Source organism: Embiotoca jacksoni, unplaced genomic scaffold, assembly GCF_022577435.1.
Source record: "Embiotoca jacksoni isolate LCO1_2020_lvr unplaced genomic scaffold, fEmbJac1.0.p SCAF_9, whole genome shotgun sequence".
Classification (NCBI taxonomy): Eukaryota; Metazoa; Chordata; class Actinopteri; family Embiotocidae; genus Embiotoca; species Embiotoca jacksoni.
This window is the reverse complement of record NW_027185447.1, coordinates 18,582,579-18,602,657: the sequence shown is the minus strand read 5'-3', so window position 1 is coordinate 18,602,657 and position 20,079 is coordinate 18,582,579. Positions and strand designations below refer to the sequence as shown.

General features: G+C 42.6%; 1 protein-coding gene across 2 annotated transcripts; it reads left to right on the top strand.

The window, feature by feature from the left end:
• The first annotated feature begins 2,897 nt into the window (after positions 1 to 2,897).
• On the top strand, positions 2,898 to 19,998 carry kdm5c (lysine demethylase 5C). Of its 2 annotated transcripts, XM_069141325.1 has the most exons (29): positions 2,898 to 3,312; positions 5,066 to 5,213; positions 5,997 to 6,074; positions 6,188 to 6,310; positions 6,407 to 6,577; positions 6,736 to 6,870; positions 8,770 to 8,826; positions 11,626 to 11,749; positions 12,040 to 12,326; positions 12,631 to 12,789; positions 12,899 to 13,018; positions 13,130 to 13,288; positions 13,546 to 13,727; positions 13,847 to 14,009; positions 14,092 to 14,211; positions 14,293 to 14,487; positions 14,638 to 14,819; positions 14,938 to 15,062; positions 15,167 to 15,314; positions 15,387 to 15,477; positions 15,624 to 16,006; positions 16,107 to 16,245; positions 16,367 to 16,546; positions 16,726 to 16,854; positions 16,946 to 17,698; positions 17,859 to 17,901; positions 17,986 to 18,185; positions 18,556 to 18,744; positions 18,847 to 19,998. In XM_069141325.1, exons 2-29 carry the CDS (start codon positions 5,070 to 5,072, stop codon positions 18,853 to 18,855), a joined length of 4,788 nt encoding a protein of 1,595 aa, XP_068997426.1. In that variant the 5' UTR covers positions 2,898 to 3,312; positions 5,066 to 5,069; the 3' UTR covers positions 18,856 to 19,998. The 2 variants fall into 2 exon arrangements, with proteins under 2 accessions (XP_068997426.1, XP_068997427.1); XM_069141326.1 differs by lacking the exon at positions 8,770 to 8,826.
• Positions 19,999 to 20,079: the final 81 nt, after the last annotated feature.

Here is a 20,079-nt window from a genome sequence, read left to right as displayed (position 1 = left end):
TGTGATTTATTTTCATAGTACCATGGTTTCCATTCAGTTCATCTTTTAATAATTAGTATTATTGACTGTTTGAAAATAACAAATGAGGTTTGGTTCTGTTCAAATTGATTTGAACACTGACAATATTCCTCCTTTTCTGTTTTGTTTTGTTGCGGGCAAACAGGGGCACAACTTCTTTGAGGGGTTGATGAACAAAACTTGAATTTAGTGAGTCAATGTTTTATTTTTGATTTCTTACGAGTCTCCCAGTTTTGGAAAAAAAAAAAGCTTAAATATAGTTGTGGAAATTGGAAAATCATAACTAAACAGAGAGCCTATGGCCACTTCCTTGGAGTCATCAGATTTAGTCATTGTGTGTGTTTTTGTATGTTTTGAAAGAAGCACGCTTTTACATGAGGTTTTGTGGTTTTGCACACGTGATGTCTTAAGTCAGAAATGGCCTTCTTCTAAATCCTCCCTCTCCTGCCACTTTCAGAAATCTTTTTTTACATTTTCTGATGTCTTGGCATCTTGCTGAGGGCTTCTTGTTTAAGAACACAACGAGAGTCAAGAATGTAAAATAGCCTAAAGGTGCATACTGTATTTCCTGTTCTTTTATTTTTTCCTTTCTGTGGGCTTTGTGTAAGTGTTATCCATTTTGCTACTGCGGATTTTGAAGTTAAACTTGAGCACTGATGTAGTGTACCTTCAGTGCCATCGATTACCAAGGGAAAACTACATCCATTCTGATTCAGGAGAGAATAAATAGGGGTGAAGGCAAATTTAAGATGTCTATGGAACAAGCTGCTGTAAAAGATGCCAAAATTCGAGAAGATCTCAATCATCAAAAAGGGATTTTAAGAAGGTTCGGAGAGAGTCACGAATGTTAAATGAAGATTTTATAAGTATGCGTTGGCTATTCTTTTCTTTTTATGGTGTCCTTTTTGCCTCTTCTTGCATGAATATATCTGCACTTATTGAATAGATTGTACTGTATAAACCTGAATGTACATATTATACTATACATAAGCTTCTTATCATAACTATGGGATGAACAGTTCCCATTCTGTATTCAGGTGCGTGCATGTGATTGCCACTAAGTATGTACATATGAAATAGGGACAGGAATTATTGGCCAAAAGGAATATTAACTTCATTTTTCTTTTCTTATTATTTCAGACTGAAGGTGAGAGGATGAGATACCGTGATATAAATTAAAGCCTAAAAAAAGTTCATATGTCAGTGCACTTATTGATATTATTTTAAACAAATGATTTAAACATTTTCTTTGTGTATGTATTATGTGTACTGAAAGAATAGAGAATTGAGATGTGAATATTTATTGCTTCTGATAAATTAAAGTGTCCTTGCAGTGAAGTGACCTGTGTGTGCGTAGTTTCTGTGACATTCTTCCACCACCACTAATCTGCTCAAAATAAGGAACATTTTGTGACGAGAGGAATATAGATCATGAGATGAGAGTCAGAGACCACAAGCCTTTGAATTTACAGAGGACCTAGATAATGATATTAACCACTAATGGAATTATTGTAATTTTGTGTGATTTAACTGGCCTACTTTTTCATTTTGCACAAAAAAAGATTTAATTACAAATTGGAGGTAATTGTATTTTACTTGAATATTTATATTTTCTGCAGCTGTATACTTCTACTCCGTTACATTTTAGAAACAACAATTGTCCTCCACTCAGTCTACTAAGCTATATTTGTTTGACAGCTTTAGTTACTAGTTACCTTTGATAAAAAACATTTTCATTCCCTTCCCATCTAGTGAAAATCATGTGTTTACAAATGTGTTCATTTTTAATGTTGATAAACTGAAGAATCAAATGTTCCCTTATCGGTTTTGAAAAAAAAAAAAAAACATCCATTTAAAACCCCACTAGGATTAAAGGGAAAATGCATTGCAGAAAAGAGGCTTGTTTTTCTGAGCATGTTGACTTTTTAGAGACACGTTCTCATGAGACAATAGATTAAAGCAAACAACAGTATAAAATTAACACATCCTTAGATAAATACAGCAGTAACTTTAATTTAAAAAAAATAAAAAATCATATATATATATAGCAGTAAAACACTGACAAGTACTATTTTAGTGCAAAATCTGTACTTTAAATTGAGTAAATTTTGCATACATTTACGTAAGTAAGGTTTTCAGTGCATGATTTTTATTTATAGTGGAGTATTTTGAGTTTGGTATCAGTGGTTTTACTTAAGTAAAGGACCTGAACACTTCTTCCTCCACTGAAAATTGTGAGTGATAATTTGTACCCTAAATTGCTATTTTGTGCAAACACGCTATTTGTTGTGAATTAAAAAAAAAAAAAAAAAAAAAAAAAATATATATATATATATATATATATATATATATTTTTTTTTTTTTCAAACAGGGCAGCAATGGAAATCAAATACTGTGCAATTTTTTTAGGCTATTTTCCCCTTGATGCTACCATATAATTCAGAGGGAAATATAAATGCGTTTAACCTCAAGCTGTCAGCAAATTAATCCATGTTATATAACAACAACAACATTAAAAAGGTGAATTTCAGCCCACCTGGCCCACTTCGGCTTGCTCATGGGACAGGGGGACAAGGATATTAGTACTTTTTATACAATGGTGTGCCTTTTAAAAAAAAATAATAATAATAATTTAAATTAATTTCTCACACTTTATTTGTGGTGATTTAACCTACTTGTTACGAGAGTATGTTTACGTTTTGGTCGCTGACATAACTTCACATAAAGGCTTCAAATAAAGGCATATACCTCCTCCACAGCTGGTCCCGTTGTAATTTGCGGGGCACTACTTTCCGGGAGTAGACGTGACAGACGTGGTGTGAAGATCCGAGGTTGTACTTCGGTCGTGAAGAAGAAAAAAAAAAAAAAAAAAAAAAAACAAGGAAAAAAAAAACTAAGATGGCGTCTCGTCAAGAAAGATAGGGATGGCCTGAGGAGAGCGATGGTGTCGATCGGGAAATGATTGATAACGACGTAATTGATCAAGTTTGAGAGTCTCGCTTTTGGCATCGAACTTACGACCGAGCCGTCCACGTTTTCGAGCCCGCGTGTTGGACAAGGACGGGGACGTTTCCATGGAGAAGTGAAGCTGAAAACGGGTCAACTTTGCTAGCGGCGGTGGCTAAGCTAAGCTAAGCTAAGCTAACTGGATCCGAGCACAGCTGGCCGACGTTTAGCTTCACCGACCCAGTCCGTCAACAACAACAAGAGGAGGGGGGGGGGGGAGGAGGAAGGCGAGCGGCCACAAAGCCCTTATCATACCCCCCTGGACATCGAGGAGGAGGTTGTCTACGGGTCAGTTAACTGGCATGCGACGGGACATTTTTTTTTTGCAACGAACAACTGCATTTCTGTGTTAACTAGCCGCTCGTTAGCGTCGACCTGAGTAACGTTTGTGTTTGGTCGGCCGGGCTGTATAGTTGATTTTAAAGTTTCCTCAGTCACCCAGTTAACGTTTTAGCAAAAAAAAACAAAAAAAAAAACTAATAGTGGTGATCTGAAACCGTGGGTGGAGACAAGAGAGACAGACAAGAGACAAGAGAGGAGGCCTCGATGCTAACGTTAGCCGCGAGCGGCGTTATCAGCCTCTCCATAACCGGGACAATAGACACAAACAGAATTCATGATTTCTAGAAGAATAAATGAATGACACGCAGCTAATCCGCAATTAATATATACAAAAAAAGGGCGAAACTTGGAGGAACGGTCTGTTTTTTATTGATTTAATATCGTTTCCGCTGTCGCCGAAAGGTATGTTTAGTTTTAACGCCAGTTTGACCCAAGTTTAGTAGCCAGTCGCTAACAGCTGCCAGCTAATTATTATTATTATTATTATTATTATACAGTGTTGATACCGAGATGATATTCAACATCGACTCCTAGACGCGACCGTTCAGCTCCAGCTGTCCCGAAGTGATCGCGTTTTTTTGACGCCGTTTTGTCTCGGTAAGAAATCGCATTTTAATCAACGCGGTCCAGCCCACTTCGTGAGGAGCGATGCCTCCCTTTGGCCTCCTATACCTTAAAGGGTTCATGGCCTCCACGGCCGTTGTTTTTGTCTGAAGGCCCGTGAAGAACCGGACGGACACCGGACGCGCGCAGACCCGCAGAAAAGTCCAAACGACACCGAGTCGTGTTTTTATTACAGCGTGCCTTCTTTTGAAGATCGGACCCGGGTCAAAATTGGATCAGTTACATCCAAAAACGTTAAACGTTTGCTCATATTCACGCAGGGAAATGTTACATCACGTATGAGCTTTACTCGTTTTGTTGTTGTTGTTGTTGTTGTTGTTGTTGTTGTGTGCTACAGTTCGTACAGCGTTACTTTTAAACTTTTAACTCATTTCCGGTCTGGGCCTTGATTTACTAGAGTGTGGCATTTGTTTTGTTGTGTCTGGTGTTGGGGGATGGGTTTTTTTTTTTTTTTTTTTTTTAAAAGCAAGGATCCTCATCCTGAGATTTCTGTTGTGCATTGTTATCTATTATTATTCAAACTGCTGTGAAAACAGTCAGCTATGAAACATGTACAGGAACTGGCTGTCACGTATGTATTTAAAGCTGACAGCAGAACAAGGAAGTAAGGATCCAGCATGAGCTAACAAGTGCAGTAATCCTTTGAAGTAACGGTCTGATGTGCCTTTTATATTCATATTAGCGAGTACATTTTGTTTATTGGAGAATTAAGTTGAAACTTTAAATTGCCGAATACCTTTGAAATGTCATCTCTCCACCATTTGTTTAATTTTATGTGAATGTACTTGCTAAACAATTGTGATATCAGTGTCCGTACATGACTCTGAACTCGGGTCATTAATACATAAAGAAAATGTACATTAATTTAGAAAAAAAAAAAAAAAAGACGCTTTATATTGTTCCTTGAAAGTATGAAAGCTTTTGGGGCTTTTGAAATTGTTCTCTTCAAATCCAGAGTAGGATTTGTATCCAAAAAAATGCCTTCGTGCTTGCTGCATTGATGCTGTATAATGGCTATCGGTGAGTATGCCAGAGTTCAATAACTGGTTTTAAATGTCCATCTTTCTGTTGTCAGGGCGATGGAAGGGGAAGAGTTTGTACCTCCTCCGGAGTGTCCAGTATTTGAGCCGTCATGGGAGGAATTTCAGGATCCTCTGGGCTACATCGCCAAGATTCGTCCAATTGCAGAGAAGTCTGGAATCTGTAAAATTCGGCCTCCACCAGTAAATATTTGCATATACTTTGATTGTGTTGTACAAATGGCATGTTCTGTATTACGCCTTATTTTGCTTTGTCAACTTTGAGAAAGGCTTCACAAAACGTAACCCTTAAAACGTAGCCTTGGTTTCAACATAAATAATGTGTCAATTTTATAAGTTTGGTTATGTGCAATATCAACAAAACGAGGGCAGCATATTTATAGAAATGACTGATTGCCATGGATGTTTGTGTTGTGTAAATAATGATTCAGTCGGATTCAATATTTATGTGTAATGATAATTTTAATATATACACAAAAGTCTAATTAAAACAACAATTACAGCGGCATTAAGAAGTAATGAAGAAGACATTTTCTTTACATGTGGACCCCTGAAAAAGATTTGCACATGGTGATTTGCATTTAACTTTCACTTGTGCAATGTGCTTCTTCAAAATGACTTGGTCAGTAGAGTTAGTCCTGCTTAATACTAGAGACATTACTGACATTTTTTTTAATGATAAGACAGGAATAGTATGAATAGGATAATAGTAGGAATAATCTTTTCTTCAGAACTGTCAGGCTGACTACTGTGTGACCCTGATTATCCTTCCTGGTCAAAGCAGAGCCAAATTCCTCAGCTTGAAAGTCACAGTTAAACTAAGGTTAAGCTTAAATTAAGATTGCTCTCTCGTGAATCCTGCGTAAACAAACCATGGCATAGCCTTGATGTAGTGGTCAGCCCTGTAAGATGTTGCCTTCGCCAATAGGCTTCCGATGTAAATTTCATGTCTGTGTTTCCAAACAGGACTGGCAGCCACCGTTTTCAGTGGAGCTGGATAGCTTCCACTTCACACCCCGCATCCAGAGGCTCAATGAGTTGGAGGCAAGTTCCTCTTTTTTTCCATTACATCTTTGTACATTGATGCGAGACAAGTTGAAGCTGTCGATGGAGCAGTCTATAGTAATCACGGTGGTTCCTCCTGCATCTCATTTTAGGCTGAGACCAGAGTGAAGCTCAATTATCTGGACCGCATCGCCAGATTTTGGGAGATCCAGGCATCGTCATTAAAAATCCCACATATTGAAAGGCGCATCCTTGATCTTTTCAGCCTGTCAAAGGTGAGAATGAATCAAGTTTTGTTTTTGTTTTTTACCCCAAATACATTTTCAAATGTGATTTTCTAAAATTTCCGATAAATGTAATTTCATTTGCAGGTCGTGACAGACGAAGGAGGTTTTGAGATGGTCTGTAAGGAGCGGCGCTGGGCTCGTGTGGCCCAGAGGCTTGGCTACCCTCCAGGCAAGAACATCGGTTCTCTGCTGCGGTCGCACTACGAGAGGATCGTCTACCCCTTTGAAATGTTCCAGTCTGGTACCAGCCTGCCGGTATTACTCTAAACACTCTTTTTGTCTCCGTTTTGTGTTGCCAGCAGTGATCAGTTAATTAAATAGCATTCAAAATATGTTTATTATTGAAGAAAAGTCATCTGTTCTATGCTTGGACATGTTTTCATGTACACTTTCTTCACTACATCGAATTGTAGCATTGCAAGCCAAAGCATTATGACGGTGAAGATGTGGATAAAGAGTACAAGCCTCACTCCATTCCCCTGCGACAGTCCGTGCAACCGTCCAAAATGAGCAGCTACGGACGCCGAGCGAACCGCTGCCAGCCTGATGTGAGTGAGCTTATCTATCCTTACTTGTCATTCAGTGAAATTTGCATACCTGTGACCAGTAACCCCGTTCTCTGGTCACTTCTTGCATCACATTTCAATTTCAGAATATATCCTAGAAAATTAATAATCAGATAAAATTGAAAACCTGTTTGTTTCTTTTGTTTTTTTTTATGAACTCCCATGGGTTTGATGCATCTGTCAGGAGGATTTTGTTTCAAGGTGTGAATTTCAACCTCAGTGTGATTTTAACTACCTGGCATTCAGGCTGCTCTCACTGCTTTATCAGAGATGGTTTCCCACAGGACTTAAATCACACATCCCTGCCTCTGATCATATTATCTGTATTTCTTGTTCTGGTTTCATCTTTTTTTTTCTTTTTTTTTTAAACATTAAAGTGTGGCTGATTTTCATGTAAACTATGTTTTTATGTTGCAATAGAAAACAAAAATTTACATCTCCTCCTCTTACAACACTTCAAACCTCAGTGTACAACCAGTATCTACTGCTGTTTGATGATCTGGATTGAAAAGTAAATTTAAAAAGCTGTCACACTCTCACAATGTTTTTAACACTGAAGTCCTTGTACAGTTTAACAGTTTTCTATCTCCTGCTTGGTCATCAGCCGAGTAAATAATGAGCTTTCATCATTACAGGCTGACAAAAATTCAAGCCAACAATCTTCACAAGTGTTTGTTTGATGTGAGAGTATTCTTGCGTGGACCACGCTCTCATGTTTATTCACGGTTTTTGTGTCCTTATCCATCTGCCCTCGGTTACAGTGTCGTATAGAAGATGTGTCAGTGCACTTAAAGCGCATCCCAGCTTGCTCACTCTCCATCCTGTCATGCTGCTCTGCTTAACTCTGCTGTTATCGCTCGCTGCTCCATGAATTATTTTGTTCTCTGCTTTATTTCTTGCACCTTCTTCCACCACCCAACTAGACCCATACCTCTTTGTTTCATAAGTCATATTTTATAAAAAAAAAAAAAAAAACTTTGGTTTTCACATCATCAATTACACAGCTTCACTTTCTGGACCAGCCTACAGTCTGTTATCTCATTCTTGTGACATGCACACTATTGTCTGCCCATGTTTTTTCTTTTCTTCATGTAATATGCTGGACGGCATTTTTGTTTTTCTGATTTTGGTAAATACTGAATTAATGAGAACAAAATTAAGGCTAATGCAGATTTTTTTTTATAAACAAGTCTGTGAAGATGTCTTAAGATGACTTTGGTTAGGCGTCATTCAAAAACTTTTCATACCGATAAATTGATTTTGATACTGGTACTCGAACTATAATTTTTTTTTTTTACACCAATTTTATAAAATCCATTTTGACAAAAATAAATTTGCATTTCAGTACAAATTTTAAAAATGTCATGCGGCGTAGAAGGGGAGAGTTTAACCCAAGCTATTTTCTGTAGCTACAATTTACAGATGTCCCCTAAACACCTCACATAAGCAGCTACTCGATGCTAACTGGCATCTGCCGATAAGCTGCCACATTTACAACAAATTATGCCACGGTTGGAATACTTGTCAGGAGTTGGCAGCAACTTGTTAGGTCGGTGCTGAGATAACGTACATTTGGTTGCCTCAAATGTTCAACTTGCATAAAAAATAAAAACTTTATTCACAAAGGTCTGGCAACATTCAAATTACAAACTGAAAAACACAGACCTCGAGTGATGCGACTCTTTCCAACACATTTTATCTTGAATTTTAAAAGAGAGAATTTCAGATATTTCTGTGGGATTGGTAAAATGCATCCGACATGAGATGTGACCCTTGTCAACTACTGGCTGTTCTTTCCAGGCTCTCTCTTCCTTCCTCTCGCATCTCCTTTTTTCCCCTCTTGTCTTAGTTTATTGTTGCTGTTATTGTCTCCCCTTGCAGGGTCCAGAGGATCTGGCCCCCCATCCTCTCACCACTGGCTCTCAACTCATCTCTGCGGTACTGCCTCTTGAGCATATGAGCCCCCCTCCTCCCCACTCTCTTCCTGCCTCTTTTCCTCGACCACCATAACCCCCCTTTTGAAGTTGTCTAAATGTTTCATTTTTGTTTTCTTAACCACTATAACATTTCCATTAACATGCAATCATACTCCTTGCGTTTCTGAGTGTAGGGGTGCCAGCCCATAATATGGTCACAGGACCGTTGCAGACATGTTGCCATAAAAAGCCTTTATTGGCATGACAATAATGATTGAAGCAATTTTTTAAATCATTATGATTTTATTTTTTTTAGATCCGACCATAAACACAGGTAGATGTTTCTTCTGTTCTTATTTAAGCTGTTCGTTCATAAGGAAATCATTTGGTCTCATGCTGGACTAAGGTGTTTTGTGACTGTTTTTACAGATTGGGAAAAAAATAAAATATTGGGTTTGGGTCTGGGATGTATCGACTTCACTTAACTGTAGACCTTGAAACATTGACTTTAAATGCAATTGACAACCTCACTTTTCCAGTCTCGTTGTTGGGCTGCTGTGCTCTCCAGCTTTTTCTCTTTCCCTCATGCTCTCAGTAGTATTTGGCTTGCAGTACTTTTGTTGCTGAGCTGTCTGTGTGCCTTTGCACTTTTGCTACTTTGCTTTGCTCCCTACTCACTACAGCAGCTAACAGCGTGGCCGCATGCGTTTTCTTTTGAGTGCACTCGCACAGGAGAACCAGCTAGGTTTGATTTAACAGGGCTTCACTTGCAGAGCACCACAGTTTGATGACAGACGGTGATATATTGGAGTCTTAAATCACTTAAGCTTCTAAAAAAAACAACAACCCTCTTTCAACTGGTAACGGTTGTTAGCCTCCAGGTCTCTCAAGTTTGCTCGTTTTCCTCTGCTTTGATGTCTACTGTTTTCACTCCCCAGAGTTTGGCTCACAGGAAAGGTGCTGGTTTTATGTACACAAGGAATTTTGAGCAATGAATGTTTGAGCAGCAAGAGTTATATGTGCCTGATAGAAGGGAGTGCAACTGTGTACAGGTGGAAAAGTAAAAAAAAAAACAACTCTTCGGTAAGAAAAGTCTTGAAAGCCTCTTTTATGGGATTTGTATGCCCAGTTTTTGTGCCGTGATGGGCACTAATGATGTCATGATTTCCATATATGAATTTTCCTGTTGTGGGAATACAGGTTGTGGTTTGACTGCGACTGAGTTCTGGTTTCTTGGTGCACACCTGAGTGTGCCGAGCTCAGAAGGGGAAAGGTGAGGCGAGGGGTGTCCAGTCGGGCGCAATCTGCAACCTCACCACTAGATGCTACTAAATCCTACGCACTGCTTCTTTAAATGGGTGTTCAGAGAACAAGTTCAGATTCGGAACCTGTTCTATGCAAGAACTGTGAATTTGTGTGCTTTTGTTTTTGTTTTCCTGACTACTTAAAGGGACATTTGGACCTGATATGTTTTTGTCTCCATTGCTGGTTACACATTCTTCGTGTGGGCTTTTTGCCGACTCGGACTAACGCTGAAAACTGTCGCCATCGCAAATGTGTTCACTTTCCAAAAAATGTACGTCATAAATGTCAAAAGTAAAGTAATTTAACGTTATCAAATTTTGCCTTAAATTCATTCAGTGGTTTTTAGAATAACCGATTTCTCTGCCCAACCTAAATTGCAGTTTACTGTAAACATATAGCTCAGAATATGGTTCCACTAATTGTTCCTCCTCCTCTGTTGTTTTACTGTTTTTCATAGTAAGCGTCAGCTATAATGTAACATACCTACCACAGTAAAGAAAGGATGCATAGAAAGGGCGGCACGGTGGTGCAGTGGTTAGCATTGTCGCCTCACAGCAAAAAGGTTCCGGGTTCGAATCCGGTCCTGGGCCTTTCTGTGCGGAGTTTGCTTGTTCTCCCTGTGCTTGCGTGGGTTCTCTCCGGGTTCTCCGGCTTCCTCCCATCATCCAAAAACATGCACCTCAGGTCAGGTTACCTGGCGCCGCGCTAGTGGCAGCCTGTTGCAGCAGCTCCCCCCTGAGAGCCCCCCTGCTGTAGTGAAGAAATTTCCCCTCTGGGATTAATAAAGTGAAATAAATAAATAAATAATACAGAAAAGTTAAACGTGATTAGAACAGGAAACACCTGACCAAAAAAAAAAAAATCCAATGTTATCAAAATATTCTAGGATGGCGTCAGAAGCCAAGCTGACTTATTCTGTATTACATAATTTCCTATATTTGTGCATAAAACTACGTGTATTTTCCATTGTGTCTTTGCAAAGCAACAAAAAAAAGTCCTCATTTTAGACATGACCTACCTCCTGAGGATATTTATACTTTCTTTCTTTCTTTTTTGTTTGTTTGGTTTTTTTGTTTTGTTTGTTTTTTACCAAAACAAGGCCCAAAATTTAGACATTTCTGACATGTCTGTGCACGACAGCCTAAATCTACTGAAAACAATGTTGCTTTTCTTTTGCCTCAGTTTTGTGATCTTATTCAAGCTAGACACTAAAAACCTTAACCAGGATGTGACGCAGTAAAATCCTAACAATATCCTTCTCTAACTGTATGATTGCATCTGCTGGTAATTGTGTGTGATGTTGGTGGGTCTTCAACCTTTTAAGCGTTCCCTGTGGTGCAGGTTAACATTTCCTTACTTTCTAATCCAGCATAATCCCTTCTTGTGACGCACTGCTATGCTCTCGTGTTTTTAGCCGTTTGTTCTGCACTCGACCCTCGCTTTGTCTTGTGTGTGCTTTGGAGAGTAGCTGTTTTCTTTCTATGTCTTCGTGACCAAGATGTTCTTCTACCTGCAGCCTGAACCTACAGAGGAAGACATAGAGAAGAACCCAGAACTGAAGAAGCTTCAGATCTACGGTGCAGGACCGAAGATGATGGGACTTGGACTGGTGGCGAGGGACAAAGGCATCAGGAAGAAAGGTGAGGGCCATTTTAACTGCACTCTCAGGCACATACATTTAAGCTTAAAGGGTTTGGCAACAGTAATGTTTAAGAATTTCGGATTCACAAGAATTATTTTGATGCAACTAAAACAATAAGCTGAGAAAGAGGCAAGTCTTCAAATTTTGGTTGAGTCAAATAAACTGTGGACGTCGGAGATGTTGTTTTTGATTTAGATACAATCTTCCTGCCATCTTGGAAATCTGCACGGTATAAATTGTACAGTCAGTGATAACTGACCACCGCTGTTTTCTTTCTCCTCTTTTTAGATGAGCTGCCTCAAACTGTTACCATCAAGGAAGACGTGTCTCCTGCTCCAGCTCCTGCTGATCCCCCAGTCAAGTCAGAGCCAGCGGAGCCTCAAGAGAGGCAGAGCGATGGGAGCACATCCAGCCCCCAACCGCCTCGCCAGAGCATCACAGTTAAGACTGCGGTGAAGAAAGAGGAACCAGAAGGACAGAATGGGAAAGAGGTCGAGGTGGCGGAAGGTGGTACAGATGGACCTTGCACCAAAATGACCATGAGGCTTCGACGCAACCTCAACAACCCACAGTGTGTAAGTGAAGCAATTCATACACCCCGGTGGGAGTCTAATATGAGATCAACATAATAGAACAGAGTGTGAAATTATCATTAGAGTGCACTCTATTAATTGTCACTCTATTGTGAGTGCACCGAGTTTGATTTTGACAGAAGAGTGACTCCTTTGTTTCACCACTAATCTGTTATTTGGTCAGATTTTGCCCGTTGTGTGCTTCATAGCTGTGGTTTCCTGCATCGGTTCAAATTTAGCAACGTCTATGTGGCTACAAACCCTTTAATCAACGTTTTTCTACATTTCTCTCACCCACTTTCCAAAGGTGGACTCCTTTGTGTGTCGGATGTGTGGTCGGGGAGATGACGACGAGAAGCTCCTGCTGTGCGATGGCTGTGATGACAACTATCACACTTTCTGTCTGCTGCCCCCCCTCTCTGATCCTCCCAAAGGCAACTGGCGGTGCCCTAAGTGTGTGGCAGAGGTAAGAGCAAATGTTAAAAAGCACTTGCTTGTGTCTCATCAAAGACTCCTCTTGGTTTTGAATTTCTCACTTTCTACCTTTTTTTTTTTTTCTTTTTTTTTTTTTCCAGGAGTGCAAGAAACCCTCAGAAGCATTTGGCTTTGAACAAGCCACACGAGAGTACACTCTGCAGAGCTTTGGGGAGATGGCAGATGCCTTCAAGGCAGATTACTTCAACATGCCGGTCCATGTGAGTGCATAAACACAAGACATCATATATTCATTATAGAGCTTCAATCTGCCTCGAGCGATGATATTGTAGAAAGACTAACCTCTAGCCTGTATGTTGTTGTCTGTACAGATGGTTCCCACCGAGCTTGTGGAGAGAGAGTTCTGGAGATTAGTGAGCAGTATTGAGGAAGACGTGACTGTTGAGTATGGAGCAGACATACACTCCAAAGAGTTCGGCAGTGGCTTTCCGATGAACACCGGCAAGAGGACGCTCACAAAGGAAGAGGACGTACGTATGGGATTGTTTTCTGCTGGAAGTTCAACAATGAATGCAGTATGGATGCAAGTTAGCAAAGTATTATACCAACTAACCTCTGCATAATACAGCGATAACAGGATATTTACATTAATGGAAAGCTCACCGCATAGTTTTTATTACAGTGCTAAAAGTAGACGAGTCCGTTGTTTCCGAAACCTGTTCCTAATCACGGTTCCCAGTCCAGTGCTTGTTTTCACAGCATGCCGTTTTGTTTGTTTGTTTGTCAGGAGTACGCTCGCAGTGGCTGGAACCTGAATGTGATGCCCGTGCTGGAGCAGTCACTCCTGTGCCATATTAACGGAGACATCTCTGGGATGAAGGTGCCATGGCTGTATGTGGGCATGGTGTTCTCGGCCTTCTGCTGGCACATCGAGGATCACTGGAGCTACTCCATCAACTACCTGCACTGGTACAGCGTGCTTGTTGTGTGGCGGTCTAAAATATTTTGAGAGGGTTTAGTATAGAGGCTGTGACGATGCCATGTGGAAATATATTGTTCTTCACCTCCCTTGTGTCCGTCATCTGCAGGGGTGAACCCAAGACTTGGTATGGGGTTCCCTCTGTGGCAGCTGAGCGACTCGAGGAGGTAATGAAGAAGCTGACGCCAGAGCTGTTTGAGTACCAGCCGGACCTTCTGCATCAGCTGGTCACCATCATGAACCCCAATATCCTCATGGCTCATGGCGTGCCGGTGAGTCTCACGTCAATGCACATGTACACGATAAGAAATCCGGTTTCTTGCGTGGTTTCCTTACCGTGTTTCCGATCGGCAGGTTGTGCGCACCAACCAGTGTGCTGGTGAGTTTGTCATCACCTTCCCCAGAGCTTACCACAGCGGCTTCAATCAGGGATATAACTTTGCTGAAGCTGTCAACTTCTGCACTGCAGACTGGGTATGTCTGTTTACGCTACCTCTGGTTGTCAGTTTGCATCATTTTCCAGACTGCACGATCAATATCACTCTTCTCTCTCAGCTGCCAGCCGGTCGTTCCTGTATTGAGCACTACCGGCGTCTGAGGAGGTACTGCGTCTTCTCCCACGAGGAGCTCACCTGCAAAATGGCCGCCACCCCAGAGAAATTGGACCTTAACCTGGCCGCAGCTACACACCGGGAAATGTTCATCATTGTCCAGGAGGAGAGGAAGCTGCGGAAGGGTCTGATGGAAAGGGTGAGACACAGATGTAGATCTTAAAAGATTGTTTGTGTCTATTTCATTTGCGTACAAGTAAATATTAGTTGAGTTTGGTACCACGATGAATCTGTCTTGTATTGTAATGTTCAGATTGTTTTATTTAATGTCCGTGTGTTGCACCTGCAGGGAATTACAGAAGCAGAGCGGGAGGCATTTGAGCTGCTGCCTGATGATGAGAGACAGTGTGATAAATGTAAGACCACATGCTTCCTTTCTGCTCTGGCCTGCTCAAACTGTCCCGAGCAGCTGGTGTGTCTCTATCACACTCAGGATCTGTGCAACTGCCCCACCGACAAGCTCTACCTCAGGTATTCATCTATTTCATGTGTTTTGGAGGGAATTCATTCAGCCATAAATAGTACTGCAGTGTTAGTGTTCTTGTTATGAAGCCATAATATTCCTTTCTGCCATCTCTCCACCCTGCAGGTACAGATACACTCTGGATGAGTTGTTATCCATGTTACATCGATTAAAGGTTCGGTCTGAGTCCTTTGATTCCTGGGCCAACAGAGTAAAAGAGGCCCTTGAGCAGGAAGAGGGAAACAAGATAGGTAGGAAATCGGAACAAAACACTCCCATATATCATTTACCATTTCAACAAAAATATTATATTTTTGAAAGAACATGCCGAGATCAAACGGTTCTTGAATTGCAGAAATTACTGACCTGGAAATGCTGAAGGCTGAAGCGGCAGAAAAGAAGTTTCCTGACAATGAACTTCTGCGGAAACTGAACACTGTACTAAAAGACATTGGACGCTGCCAACAGACAAGTACTGAACTCCTCAGTGATTCGAAGACGAGGTAAGATCGAACACAAACCTAACTTTTACACCAGCTGTTCAGGTCAATGCACTAACATGTTGCTGTTTTTAGTGAAAGCAGGATGACTTTGGCTGAGCTGAAATCGTTGGTTGAGACGATGCAGAACCTGCCGTGTGTAATGAACCAGCTGGAGGATGTGCAGGTGAGAACTACATGTTGTGTCACTCTGAACAAACGAGCTATTTTGTCATATTTTCTTTGTTCCTAATTCATTTATCTTACAATTGTCTCTGCTTCAGAGTCATATTTATTTAGTGAGGTTGACCGATGTCCTCTCTGATTTTCCAGTCGGTTTTGCGGACAGTGGAGGATTACCAGAACCGGGCTCAAGAGCTGGTCAATGACAAAGATTGGAAGAAAGACTCTCCACCACCTGAGCAGCTCGAGACTTTGTTGGAGCAGGGAGCTAAGCTGCCTGTCGTGGTGCCAGAGTGTGATACACTCCAGGGCCTGAAGGAGCAGGGCCATTGGCTGACAGACGTGAGGCACACCCTCGGGACAGAAGGAGGGGAGAGGCAGGAAGTGACATTGGATGTGCTGAGGAACCTGATGGAAGCCGGCTGCAACGTTCCCCAGAGTGTGTCAGTGGAGACGGCCATGGCAGAGCTGCAGGAGCTGCTCACTATTGCAGAGCGTTGGGAGGAGAAAGCACAGATCTGCCTGGAGCAAAGGTAAGATGAACTTCATCTGCCACAGCGGCTGTCGTCATGTGACAACCAGTTTATCCTGATTCAAAAACGCGAACGTTTTTCTCTGGTTTTCCTCTTCCAGGCAAAAGCACCCTCTCTCCACCCTGGAGGCGATAGTCAACGAGGCCCAACTTATTCCAGTCACGCTGCCCAACATTCTGGCTCTACAGGGCTGTCTAACCCGAGCTCGGGCCTGGGTGACGGATCTGGAGGAAATCCAGGTACATAAATAAAAATAACGAAATTCTTAAATTTGTTTAGATTGGACCTGCTGAAGTAGTGTGAAAATACAAACTAAAATACCTGAAATGAATAAAAAACAAACCCTGCTGTTTGCTGTAGAATGGGGAGCATTACCCGTGTCTGGATGACCTGGAGGGCCTGGTAGCCATTGGAAGGGACTTGCCAGTCTTCATGGAGGAATTAAGGCAGCTGGAACTGCAGGTGGCCAGCGCTCATTCCTGGAGGGACAAGGCCTGCAAGACCTTCCTGAAGAAGAGCAGTCAGCACAGTCTGCTTGAGGTAATTGGAAGGAATCAGCAATTATATCAAAACGCACCTTAAAAGTAAACCGGAACTCATTTTCTGTCACCGCCGAACAGGAGAAGACATCCGTGTGTTTATGTCAGTGTTTCAATGTAAAAGTCAAAACCTTTCTGCAACGAGGCCTTCGTGAAAGCATCCGTCATGTCCCTCTGCAGGTATTATGTCCATGTGCTAAAAGGAGAGAGAGGCGAGATGAGACGGAGCCGTTGGATGATCCTCTGGATGACTCCGACACCAACACGCTGGGGCTCTCTGCTCAGGACCTGAGGGACCCCGCAGCTATCGTGAGTGTGCAACGCATGTTAACCTTTCACAGATGAAGTTCTGTCTTCGCGGGTGCACGTGTTTTATGACTCGATACCTGCGTGTCCGTAGGTGGTCGCGTTCAAAGAAGGCGAGCACCAGGAGAAGGAGGCACTACTGAGGCTACAGAAAGCGAACATTTGTAAATCTGGATTTAACACTGCAAGTCCCACGGAGGACAAGGAGAACGGGAGGTGGGACGACGCCATGGACACGTCCGGCCACCCCGAGAACTCTGTAAAAGAGAACGGTAACGGCAACCACGCCTGCGGCACCTCCCCTCAGTCGGTGTGCGTGTGCGCCGGGCAGCCCCGCGCCCCCCAGCTCCGCTGCCACCTGTGCAAGGACTGGTTCCACGGCGGCTGCGTTCCTTTCCCCTCCCTGCTGCCCTCCTCCGGACCCCCGATCAACCCGCTTTGCTGGTGGGACTGGGACTCGCGCTTCTTGTGTCCGCGGTGCCAGCGGTCACGGCGCCCCCGCCTGGAGACTATCCTGGCGTTACTCGTAGCCCTGCAGAGGCTGCCCGTGCGTCTGCCTGAGGGGGAAGCACTGCAGTGTCTCACGGAGAGGGCCATCACCTGGCAGGGTCGAGCCAAGGAGGCGCTGGAGACGCCCGAGCTGCAGCAGGCGCTTCGGAGGCTGCAAGAACTCAAAGAGACGCTCCATCACGACGCAGAAAAGGAGAAAGACACGGGAAAGGCGACAGTGGGGAGTTCAGTTATTGTTTTATCAGACTCCGAGGGAGGCGAAGGAGAGGATGGAGTCATCGATTTAACGGAGGAGAATTCACCGAAAAAGTCCACAAAGGAAAGCAACGGCACTCAGGTTAAAAGCCCTTTTCTGACTTTCTCTTTATTGTTATACGACACCAAGACCATTAATCGTAAACCGCGCAACAGACCAAGATCGTTTAAGACGTGACGTTGAATCTTCTGCCGGTTGAATGACAATTGACGTAACCGTATCTTTTGTCCCTCTTTGTCAGGCTGGGTGTGAAAATGGCATCAGCAAGAAGTCAAGCGTCACAGGTAAAGACGGTCGCCGTCAACGGTCGAGTTGGTCGCCGCGTCCCCGAGACATCAGCGCTGACTCTGTCTCTGCCGTCCTCTCAGGTGTGGGGTCTCTGCAGCCCCTGCTGCCTCTGCTGGACGGCCAGGTGGTGGAGCTGTCGGCGGCCACCGGCGTCCGGCTGGAGGAGCTGCAGCTGGAAGGAGACCTGCTGGAGGTGTCTTTGGACCAGACACACACCATCCACAGAGTCCTGCTCGCTGCCTCCGCTCCGCCCACAGACACACTGCACACGCTCATCCAGGTCAGGGAAATGCACTCTCACCTTCGTATTTTTAATGTGCGTATGGATCTACAGAACACGTGGTCCCAAAATATTCAGACATAAAACAGGAATTTGAAGAAGAAAAAAAAAAACAATCTTTATCAGGACAAAGTGACCCAAAACATCCGCTATATTCCGGTTAATGTAATAAATGTACGAATGCAATGTTATTATTGTATGATAACGATCTTTATAAAATCTGTTGTAGGAGCTTAACTCCAAATTATGGACTTTATTTTTATGATCTGATTGAACCGTCAGCAGGTTTTTAAAGATTCTTTTATTTAAAAAAAAAAAAATTTTAGTTACTGCTGCTGCATTTCTAAAGTTTGTTTCCTCTCTCTCTCAGATTGAGCTGGAAGAACAGCGACGAACGAACCGCGGCCGAGTCAGGGAATCCAAAAGGAAGAGGAAGAGCCACCGAGGGGGCAGCGGGGACGGGGCAGGCGAAAGGTCACTGGAGGCCTCCGAGTCAAAGAAAACCTGTCCACTCCGGCACGGCCCCTCCCCTCACCTACCCGTCAAGACCCAGCCAGAGGTAGCAGCCCCCTCGTCCCCTTTCTTTCTTATTTCAAGCTTCCTTTTTTTTTTGCGCGTAATCGCAAGTGTTTACTAATTCACTCCTTCGTTCTTTGGGCAGATTTTGTGATGCGGTCGACGGCGATCGAACAGATCTGTCGGAGGAATTCAAGAGACGGAGCTTTCTGTGCCAGAAGACGGTGTCAAGTTATAGAAAGATGCAGGACATGCTCCCCACGTCTCCCCTCCCACACACACACACACACACACACACACACACACACACACACACACTCCCCCGACTTCCCTCGTCATCCCTCGTTTCATGCATCAGACACTAACAGAGCGACGACTCTTCTGCTACACTCCACAACTGTCTCATGTCAGTCGTGTCTCACCCGTCATTTGTTTTTCAGACTCCCCGTCTCACCTAAACTTTAGTCTCCCACCTTCCCTGGATCCATCATCCCCCCCCCCCCCATGAACATGATAAGACTGTGTTGGACCGAGGTGAGATTCGCCCGTCATAGGAGCGTCTTTGGTCACGAGTTTGTCTCTGAGGTCAGTCAGTAATGCTATGTTATCCTAACTGTGTTAAATGATAGTTAAACCGAGGCCCGTCTCCGGACGGGCAGTTGCAGTTTCACTTCACTTGAGCTCCCTCGTTGAAGTTCGATAAGCTATGGGTTTATGTAGACAGTTTTTGTTTGGGTTTGGATCCCGAGGCTGAGGTACAGCCAGGGATTCCGACTGCTGATCTGAGACATGGTTACACTTGTGTTATTATTATTATTATTATTTTTTTTTTTTTTTTAGTTGTATTGAATCTTGTGTTTGATGCTCTTTTGAGGGGACACGCGTTTTGAATAAACTGAGTACATTTTGGGAAGTGTTAAAAACAAGCATTGGTGTTTTTGGTGCTACTTTCCCAAAATGGTTATCTGTACCTCTTTGCTTTGTCCTTTTCCTCCTCTTCTTCCCCATTAAGTTTTTTTTTTTTTTTTAGCTCCCGTCCTTTTATCTCCAGTTTATTCCTTTAAATTTGACCTCTTTTCTTCCTTCATTCTCTATCTCTCTTTGCAAAATAAGGTAACTTCACTGTAACTCACTTTGTCTCTATTTTATTTACTGGGTTCAAATTATTATATTATTATTATTATTGATATGGCAGACACACAGTTGTCGTGAGTTTGTGTATAAACTTTTCATTTTACTGTTGCCTTTGTTTCTTTTCACTCTTGTTAGAAAAATAAAGGTTTAGAATTGTTTAGGACACGAGGGCTCGTTATTTCTCACCCAATAACGATTGGAGGACCAATAACGGATTTTTATCACTTTAAATTAAAGTACGGAG

Excerpts from the sequence above, each read along its gene's own strand:
- kdm5c (XM_069141325.1), top strand. The coding sequence starts at position 5,070 with ATGGAAGGGGAAGAGTTTGTACCTCCTCCGGAGTGTCCAGTATTTGAG. Across the intron at positions 6,075-6,187 it reads AGAGGCTCAATGAGTTGGAG|GCTGAGACCAGAGTGAAGCT; the intron begins GCAAGTTCCTCT and ends ATCTCATTTTAG. Across the intron at positions 16,007-16,106 it reads CAGATCTGCCTGGAGCAAAG|GCAAAAGCACCCTCTCTCCA; the intron begins GTAAGATGAACT and ends TTCCTCTTCCAG.